The following is a 10241-nucleotide window of genomic DNA, read 5'->3' on the forward strand; positions in this document are numbered from 1 at the left end:
TCTCTTTTATTCATATATCAATATAGAACGTTATTTATATTTGCCCTCACTAGTACTGATAACTGCTGCGTCCAATACTTCTAATGAAAACTTAAAAGTCTTCAACTCTTTATAATTGGCAGGATCTATTAAAGCAAAGCATTCCCACCTATCTTTAGTAAATGTTTCGTTTTCAATATTTTCAATCAAGCTTTTAATTTTTTCGGCGTGACTCTTGTAAAATTTTAAATCAGAATCAATCTTAATCTCCATTTGTGCTCTTGCTATCGGAATAATTTGTTTGGACACCAAAACTTTGATGGCATCTAATGCTTGAACCTTGGCTGGTTTAGTAGGTAAAATATGATATTTCAACTGATTTAAAGTTTTAAGGATCATCGAGGGAGAATATCTTTTTTTAGTATTTGGATTAACGCATTTCGTCGATATTAATGTCACAATTTCATTGGTTATTTGCTTAATTTTCTGATCCCTTTCTTTTTCATTCAATTGAATTTCACCCTTATTAAGAATCTCTAAAATAATTTCTTCAATATCACTTTTTTGAAATGCTTTAACAAGTTCATTGTGTGGAGCAACAAGACCTTTTGACACGTTCAAAAACACTTGATGAATTTGCAACACCTCATCTAGATCCTTTTCTCTGTTTATAAGATTGTATTAGTTATCTGATTTTATTCGAAAAGAATAATCCTAAGAAGATTATTAAGAAAAGAAAGCAATTTTATATAGCACTTACACTCCTGATCTGTAATCTTGGATCTTATTGTTGTAGCAGGCCAATTCAAATTTCTTCTTCCCTTTTTTCATACGAACCAAAGAGACATTAGTGAGTCGTATTTGATTGGATGGCTGATTGATAGGCATCGTGTTGTACTGTATCTTCTCTCTTTTAAAAATATGTTTTACAAATTACAAACTAGAAATAAAATGAAAGAGATTTGAAATTGAAAAAAAAAACATTTAAAAATGGCAAAAAATAAACTCCCTTTCACTCGCGCACTTCGCGCCGGGGCCTAGAATTATCTATTATATTATATCAACTATATAGAAACAGTGTCTATCTGTTTTATTGTATAATCGAGAAGATAACTTTGATCAATTAGATCGTTGATTCTAGAATAATGACGTTCTGAATAAGGCAAAATACTCTCGAGCAAATTCTTTAACCCAGGAATTTCAACTAGTTTATCAGCATGATGATTGTTCAATATGCATTTTATAATTTTTTGTGCTATTTCAAAATGTCTTGAATTGACATTCCAATTTCTGATTCTTTTAAACAAAAGCAAAATCTGCTCTTCAGTTAGTTTTTTAATACATTCTTCCAACTTATATGACCCCAAAACACTATCAGGATCGTCATTTGAAATTATACATTGATTAATAACATTGTATAATCTCATTGGGTGATCTAATTTTAGGGCCAACAAAAAGGCATTAATCCAATCTTTCCTGAAAATATGGTTCTTCAATGACTGCTCTAGTTCTATCTTCTGTTTTTTCCTTTCATTGGCCTCTGCTATTGTCTCTTTAGTTTTATCTTCCCAAATGCTGATATTACCATCTGCATCAGCTGAAACAATTAAATCACCATCGTCTTTTACTGTTAAAGCCCAAATTCTGTTATTGTGATTATCTAATGTTTTTAAACACTCTCCTGATTTAACATCCCAAATCTTGACAAGAGCATCGGCACCGACAGAAACAATCCAAGTGTCACTTCTAAGAAATTGAATTTTTTGAATTGAATTTGAATGTCCTTCAAAAGTTTTCAAACAAGTAAATGTTTCAACGGACCATACTTTAATGGTTTTATCAATACTGCAAGTTGCAACTGTTTTATCAAATAATGAAAATCTTATATCCCATAATCCTCTTTTATGACCTTTTAAAACACCCATAATTTCACCCGATTCAGTATTCCATATTTTCGCAACTTTATCAAAACCCGCTGTAGCAAAACATTCATTATTTGGAGACATATCAATACTATTAATATCCTTTTCATGAGCTCGTCTAGTGTAGACAGATGTTGAAACTTTGAATGGCGTGAAACTGCTATTATCAAAATCAGTGTCATCGTTTAGTACAGGAATTTTCCATTTTTTGATTGTTAAATCATCAGAACCTGTTATTATAAAATTTGGCTGAGTAGAATATTTTTTATTTATTGTCACACAGGTCACAGAACTTGAGTGTCCAGAAAATGTAGCAAATAGTTTAAAGGAATTAACTTTTGTGGAATACTTCCATATCTTAGCTTTGTGATCTTTACTAGTTGTTGCAATCCACAATCCATCATTGGTAGAATCTAATGAATTCAATAGATCCTTATGACTCTCTAATATTTGAACTTCGAATTGATTTTCATAAGGATTTATCACTCTTAATGAAGGTGAGTTTGTGGCTAATGCCAACAAGTTTTTATTTGGTGAAACAAATCTTAAATCAGATATTATACCATGATTACCTGCAAGTGTTCTATCATGTTTCAATAAAAATTTATCCGTGTTGTTTAATGTTACAATGTCGGTTAAATCAAATTCAATAATAGTTTGATCACTTATGTTGGCAAATAGCTTATCTGTGGTTGTATTTCCATCATCTAAGTTAGAAGAAACCTTTAAAACTTGGATCATCATCAACTCTTCATTTGTTTTTAATGTTTGAACTGAATTTCCAATTAAAAGGTCATTTTTGTAGTCCCAAACTTTTATAATAGGATCATCACCAGCAGTAAAGTAATATTCATTTCCATTTAAAATAACAAACCCTGCAGATTCAATTTGTTGATTACTAGGAATCGTTTTGATTGTTTTAAATTTATTATTGATTTCATAAATTTGAACAATTTTATCTCTTCCACCACTTAATAGATGATCACCATTTGCGCTAAAATCCAAACCACGAATCGTCGAATTATGGCTCTGTGAAGAATAGATTTGCTTTCTTTTAATCAAATCAAACACTTTCATGTTGCCCAAAGTATCCCCAGAGGCCAATAACCAGGTTTTTTTATTTTCTGAATTATAAATAGACAAAGATGAAATCGTTGAAGAGTGATTGAAATGGTGAGTTAGATATTTATTATCCAAATCATAGATGTTTATAGAACCATCTGAACCTCCACAGACTATTAAAGTGGATGTCGAATCTGCTGTCATGGTGTATACTGGAGAAGGTAACTTGAAGTTTTTCACAAACTTCTTTTTTTCAAGATCATATAAACGAAATTGTTGAGATATTGAGCAAACAGCCAACATTTTACCATCAGGAGTTATTTGCAAACAAGTAATTGATCCACCATCACCTTCAACTTGATCAATTATCTTATTGGTCTTTGGGTTCACTATAACTATATCATCTAAAAGGGCAGTGATGAGAAATTTACCATTCAAAGACAATGTAATTGGAGAACCACCCATATAAAATGGATGAATGTCCCTGGAGATGTATGTTACTTGAGAATCTTCCGAATCCATATCTTTGTCCATATCTTTGAGTATATCTTTGGGTATATTCTCGAGAACTAAGATGATTGAAATGCTTTGAAAAATTTCAAAATGTTGAATCAAAAAAAAAATTCAAAAAAAATCCAAACCAGAAAATATGTATTATATGCATAAAGATACATGAACCACTGCAATGGATGCAAAGATCCACCAAACCTAAAATTGCTTTTCAATTCAAAAACCTCAACCTACTCTATTTTATATTACAATAATAGTTATAAAATATCTATCTAAGAAATAAATATATCCTAAAAATACTAAATAATATATCTAATATAGTAAAATTATTAAAAAAATAAGTATAATGGTATAAAAAGGGAAGAGATTAATTCTTCATGCAATTGTGGACCATGTAGACATAGATGGAGTTGTTGTAAAAAAAGATCTCGGAGCTGATGCACCAGTATCATTATTTTCTTGTTTTCTTGGTTGAATTAATGCCTTAAGTTCGCCACTTAAATCTTGACCAAAATTGTCACTAACCTTTGTAGAAGCGACACTTGGAGCCACAATCAATATAGCAAACACTGCTAATATTAAAAAGTAAAGCAAAGAGTATCTTCTAACTATCCGTTTTCGTAATTTGGCTTGTTTCAACGAATAAATAGGTGGTCTAATTTGTTTGCTTGGTTTTAACCAAAATAACATCATTGAGTGCCATCTATCTGCAAAAGGTACCAATAGGATAGGTAACTGAACAAACAAAATCATATGCCCAAGAATAAAATCAGCTGCAAATTCAGATTGCTCAATTATCTTAGCACAAAATTCACGAAATGGTTGAGTATTAGCAGCACCATGCCATTTACCTGTCCAAAATGCAGAATTGGAGTGGTCATGTTTAAACTCCCTAGTTAAAAATGCTATTGTCATAAATTTAAAAAGAACTCTTTGAAAATAGATCATGCATATAATTCCAAGAGTCATTTTAGCAAAACTAAAACCTTGCAATATCCACATAATAACAAAAAAAATAAAATGAATAATAACAGATATTCCATGAACAATACATGCCATTACTGGTCCGGTTCTTGTGCAACAAGCACCTAATAATGGACTAGCACAGCAGGCCATTGTTGAGCATCCAAGCAACACAATAATATTAATAACAACAGGAGCAAAAGCACAAATAATCACACGTAATGCAGAGTTAACTGGACTAGCATCTCCACCATTAACACCAGTTTGAGCATTAATAAATGTATAAGCAATGAAAACACCTCCTGCATACATACATGTAGGAACAAGATCGGAAGTTAAAATATTAGAACGATGTGCTCTTGGAGCATCACCAGCAGCCTTTTCAGATGGCTCACCTAAAACCTTACGCTTGAAACCAGTAATTCTGGATCTAGACATCTTAACATAGCCCACCCATGAATTTTTGTGCCATTTACCATTTCCTCTTGATAGCCACCTAATATAATCACGGTAATCTATAAAAAATTCTTTCCAGGAAAATTGATGAGGATTGAATACAAATGGTGGTAGTATAAGTGAAAACAATGAAGCCCAGAACCATAATAAAGCTGGTTGAAAATAGGCAGCACTTGCTGCCAACAACATAAACAACAATCTTGCACCCATGTAAATTGATGATTGGGCAAAACGGGAATATAAAACAGAAAATGGAATACGAGAAGTAGCAAAACCACGACCTGTTGCAATATAACGAGCACCGCCAACCGTTAAATCAGAGGAAATTGATGAAGCATAGATTTGAGCAACAAAGACCTCGAACATTGGAGACAAAGAACAAAAGTGATGCAATAATCTAACAATTGTCTTCCAAACGCCCTTTTCAACCAATTCTTGAACAAATAGAGGAATAAAAGAAATCCAGAAAACAATAAAAATAGAGAGTGTGTAACGTCTAACCCAATCAATTGCAGGCATTAAGTTGTAACAACCCCTAGGGATTTGTAGATCAGTTACTGGAGTATTTTTATCATATATACAAATGATTGATTCATGAGCCAACGCATTCAAATTAATTAAGGTTAACATAAAGCACTGCAAAGAAAGTTGAATAAACAAATTATTAACATGAAAACCAGGGTGAGCATAGTAAAATGATAGGAAACGATCAATCGGCAATTGAGTTCCAAGATAATAATATTCACGGGATAACATTTGTTCACCCATACCAGCACCAATCTTTGTTGTAAAATTAAGAATTGATCCAAAACCCATATCTCTACCTTTACCACATTGAAAATAATCACAATGCTTGATCCTTCCACCACGCAACATGGCATTCATACCAGCATAGATATCTTCATTAAGATGCAAACCCTTTTGAGCTTTGGAAACACCACCTCGAGTACACATAAATGTAGAATTAAGAAAATCGGGATGACCGTAATGTAATTTACCACCAATTTGAGCAAGAACTCTATGGAAAAGAGTACCGAAAGTTTGTTCTTTACCAGCTGCAACATCACCAAGAATACCGGTGTTTTCTGAGAAAATATATTCTCTAGCACCGACAATGGCAACTGGATGGAATTTCTTATCTTCATATTTCAATTCAGGGGCATAGGGATTAACTTGGTCAGGAGACAATTCTTCAAATTCAGCAAGAACCGATCTAATTTTAAGACATTCTTCAAGATAGTTGTCTTGATTAGCATCGATTAATTGGATATATTCACCACGATGAAAAATGAGAGCATGATTTTGATTATCGGACTTACCGTCACCGATAATTGGGTTTCCTGAAAGTTGGATTCTAAATTTAGGTCTACGTCTTCCATTTTCCATCAATTCACAATGACCATCAATAATAGCGGAATAAATTCTTGGATCTTTTCCTTCTTCAAGTGGTGGTTCTTCATCTAGATAAGCAATTTGTAAATCTGGGTAAGCACGTAACAAAAACTCTGCATTTTCAGCTTCATCGGGTTTAAATTTTGCCAATCTTTGCATACTTACAACAAATTTGAACTTTCTTCTAGCCATTCTTTCCAATTCTCTTTCAAGACCTTCGGTATTAGCGCCATATAATTGAACGATTTCAGGATTTTCAACTCTATAAAGTAACTTGATAGCTCTAGCATAATTCATCATACCCGAGACCGTACGATATAAAGTTTGTGCTCTTAATGAAGCCCAGATTCTAGTTCTCAAAGTATACTCGGGAGCAGCACTTTTGAAACCGATACAATAGAAGGGTAAATCGTCAATTTTTGTTTTTAGAGTATCATTATCCTCTTTTTCAGACTTGGGAATTTCCTCATAAGAAGCGGTTTCTTCAGATAAGATTTTAGTGTCTTTAACAAAACAATCCCATTCAACGGGGTGTAACTGTTTTAAATATTCCAATAAAGTAACTCTTGAAAACTGATCATCTTCTCTAATAATTTCTCTTAAAGATAGTAAAATTTTTTCAGAATAATGAGGAGTAAAAACAGTAAAAGTTGGCATATTTTCAACTGGCAAGGGTTCTGGCATTGGAGTTCCTAAAGACTGAGCAAAAAAAGTGATTCTTCTTTCCGCTTCTGAATCTTTTGGATAGAATTGGTTTTCAATATTATCTTTGTCTTGTGAAATAAAAAAAGCGGGAGCTCTTAAAGTTCTTTTACCTTCAATTTCGGAAGGAACTTGGTGATATAATAATCTTTGAACATGGTCAATAGCTAGCAAGTGTTCTCTATACATTGAGATAACGATGGCGTTCCAAATTTGAGAAATAAGAACTTTTGGTTTATATTTGATTTCCATGTCAGTTGTAGATAAAACTTTGGAATAAATTCTCTTTGGTAATCTTGAAAAAATATTTCTCCAAGGGGTTAAAATTGAGATACCTAAATAGAAGGAACGACCAACGGAGAATACACAAGAACAAACAATGTACCACATATAAGTATCTAAGAAAAATAGAATAAAATCTGTGAAATACATCATTCCTAGGACAATTTGAGATTGATAAGTACACAATTTATTTTCCCACCAAACTTCACCAGTACATCGCATATGCATTGTAGCCAAATTTCGAATTGGATCTCTTAAAGATAAGATTAGAAAGAAGTAGGATTCGACGAATTTTGCTAAAAAGACGACAAACCATAGAGTGAAAGACATCCACATATCCTTGCCTTGTAGTCTGTAAAAGTTAGCAGTAAAAGTTTGTGAAGCTACAAATCTTCTTGAGGAGCGATTCATATAGGAGGTGAATAAGCCACCAAGAGGCATAATTGAGAAAAAAACAATCGTGGCAACCGCGATAGCGAAATCAATTATAGATACGATGTGAGCAATTTTTGAGTAGGTATCGATTGGGTTATAGACGACGACGAAGATAAAGGGAGCTAAATTGATGCCGGTTAGTAACAATAGGAATAAAAATCTTATTGAAAGATGTTGAGCACCGGCCCAATTTCTAGGAACAAAGATCCATTCGCAAATGGTGGCAGCAATTTGGATTAAACAAGCGACAGTTCCACCTAGCGCAGTGCTAGCCCATCTAAAAGTTGGAACTGGTTCATTGTTGACCAATTGAACGTAGTTTTTTGTGTATAAAGTTGGGGAGTTGAAAGCGCAATACATCCAGTAGATTGAGCCATGAATGATCCAGATACGGTTGAAATTTGTTACCATGTGGAACCAAGTTCTAACTTCTTTATAAGTTTTGAAAAAGACGTTGGACCAATCAGCATCGCCTAAACGCAAGTATCTTTGGTCTTGGGGTATATCGATCAATCTTGTACCGTCTTTGAGGATGATTTTGGCAATACCTTCGGGATACCAAAACAATTGGTTGACGTCGTCGTAACCGATGACTTTGTTGTGGTCGTGTTCTCTTTTAACAAATCTTCCGTCTACTACTTCATAGATTTGGTCTCTAAGAAATTTGTAGATTGGGGTGATGACTCTGTTGAGGTAATCGCCTTCAGGTACAGGTTGAGATGTATTTTGGCAAGCAGGAGATCTTAGATAGTCGTAGGCGGATTTGTAGATGAAGCAAAGGCATTCTGGGGTGAATCTGACTTGATTTGCTTCGCCCCACAAAAGGAGATATAGTGCTAATTGTTTAATTTTTTCTAGAAAGGATAGCTGATTCATTTCATTGTTCCAGCGAAAGTTTGCAGCGAGTAGGGAGTTATCATCTTGTAGTTGTGTTAGGGTCGAGTCAATGGCTGATTGAGAGGAGACGTTATCGGAGGCAGAGGAAGGGTTGAAGTTGGCGTCGTTTGAGGATTTGAGGTTATTTTTGGCTAATAGTTTAGCGGATTTAGATTTTTTTTTGTTTTTTGAGGATACCTTTGAGATATTGACGTTGGCAAAACCTACTTGGTCATCTAGATCTAGGTGAGCAGCGAAAAACCATCTTTTGTAGTTTGCAGATTCACCACCGATGTAATCGGCGTGGAGGGATAGTAGGGCTTGAGATGGGGACATTCTTGAGGCTCTTGAGTCTAGAAGGTTCATTAGATGATCAAAGATGTTTCTCATTGAGTCTCTTTGAAAGCCGAATTTGTTTGTTAGATCGATGAATATGTCTTCAATGTCTTCTAATTTGACAGGAGCTTCGTTGTCAGCGTTCCAAGCAGGATAAGGGTCGTTTGGCAAGCCAGGAACAAAGCCTCCAATGGTGGATGAGTTTGGGCCCATTGAGTTGTAGTAGGGAGTTGAAGTGGCAGAAGAGTTTCTGGTATCATAGCTGATGTGAGAGGGAGCGTAGGCAGATGGAGAGATATTTTGAGAGTAGTCTGAGTAATTGTTTTGGATGTTTTGGTTTAATTGAATTGAAGGATCTTGGGGGATAATGTTTGCAGTTGAGTTTGTGTTGAAATTGTATTGATTAATGTTATCGTTGTTGTTATCATTTTCGTAGTAGTAATAAGAGGAATCCGGCTGTTGATTCTGAGATTGATCAAAGGAAGGAGAATTCAGGGATTGATCAGTGTAGGGATCATGATATTGATTATTAGAATTAGAATTAGAATTAGAATTAGAATTAGAATTAGAATTAGAATTAGAATTAGAATTAGGATTGGGATTGGGATGAAGATTAGGATTGAGATTAGAATTTGGATCTAGATTGGGTTGAGCTTGAAAATCGATATTTGGGTCATAGTAATTTTGACCATCGATATCGTTATTAGGATTATCTTTATTTCGAAAAGACATTTTTGAAATTGATTAACAAAGGGAGAAAAAAGAGGGAAAGAAAAAAAATGAAAAAAAAGGAAATGAAGAGAAAAAAGAGAGAGAGAGAGAGAAATGAAACTCAGAAAAGGAACCCAAAGGAAACCAATAGGAAAACCAGTGTGAATGTATGAGTTAGTTGGAATATAGTTGTTCTTGCAAAGGAAAACAGTAAAACGAATGGAGATTCTAAGTAATAGCCGGATGCTATTAGCGGAGGAAGAAAACAAGAAGTTGTTTTATGGTACTGTAAGGTGGTCTGTAGTGGAGTGGTGATTTGTAAAGAACAGGATAAACAGATTGAAGAGATCGAAAAGAAATGAAAAAACGATTGCACTAAGAAGATTAACACTATTCCAGGAACAGGAGAGATATGTGCAGACTCTGCTTATAGGTCTGGACACTGACTAAATCAAGCGTATTTCAAGTCTATTTTGTATGGGTGAAGTGCAACTTTAAGGATGGGCTATCAGAGAGATGGAGAGCAGAGAAGGAACAGCGATGGAGACCAAGGGAAGAGGATGTATAAATACAGCAGAGGGATGGAACAGAAGGAGCAGGAGCAGTATGGCGAGC

At 34.2% G+C, this 10241-nt stretch overlaps 3 protein-coding genes across 3 annotated transcripts; all 3 read right to left on the minus strand.

Moving 5' to 3' along the window:
• Window positions 1-30: 30 nt before the first annotated feature.
• Window positions 31-867, minus strand: SDO1 (guanine nucleotide exchange factor SDO1; the record flags this gene model as incomplete). The annotated part of the gene is made up of 2 exons (XM_020194767.1): window positions 31-643; window positions 740-867. The coding sequence occupies 2 exons, from the start codon at window positions 865-867 to the stop codon at window positions 31-33; spliced, it is 741 nt and encodes a 246-aa protein (XP_020044869.1).
• Window positions 868-983: 116 nt separating this feature from the next.
• Window positions 984-3530, minus strand: UTP13 (U3 snoRNA-associated protein UTP13). Its single transcript, XM_020194017.1, has one exon. The coding sequence runs from the start codon at window positions 3495-3497 to the stop codon at window positions 1044-1046; it is 2454 nt and encodes an 817-aa protein (XP_020044870.1). The 5' UTR covers window positions 3498-3530; the 3' UTR covers window positions 984-1043.
• A 318-nt stretch (window positions 3531-3848) lies between these two features.
• Window positions 3849-9128, minus strand: ASCRUDRAFT_72494 (1,3-beta-glucan synthase; the record flags this gene model as incomplete). The annotated part of the gene is made up of 1 exon (XM_020192079.1): window positions 3849-9128. The coding sequence occupies one exon, from the start codon at window positions 9126-9128 to the stop codon at window positions 3849-3851; it is 5280 nt and encodes a 1759-aa protein (XP_020044871.1).
• Window positions 9129-10241: the final 1113 nt, after the last annotated feature.

This window comes from Ascoidea rubescens (assembly GCF_001661345.1).
Source record: "Ascoidea rubescens DSM 1968 unplaced genomic scaffold ASCRUscaffold_17, whole genome shotgun sequence".
Classification (NCBI taxonomy): domain Eukaryota; kingdom Fungi; phylum Ascomycota; class Saccharomycetes; order Ascoideales; family Ascoideaceae; genus Ascoidea; species Ascoidea rubescens.

Bases quoted from the DNA above. Each gene is read 5' to 3' on its own strand.
- UTP13 (XM_020194017.1), bottom strand. From the start codon at position 3,497: ATGGACAAAGATATGGATTCGGAAGATTCTCAAGTAACATACATCTCC.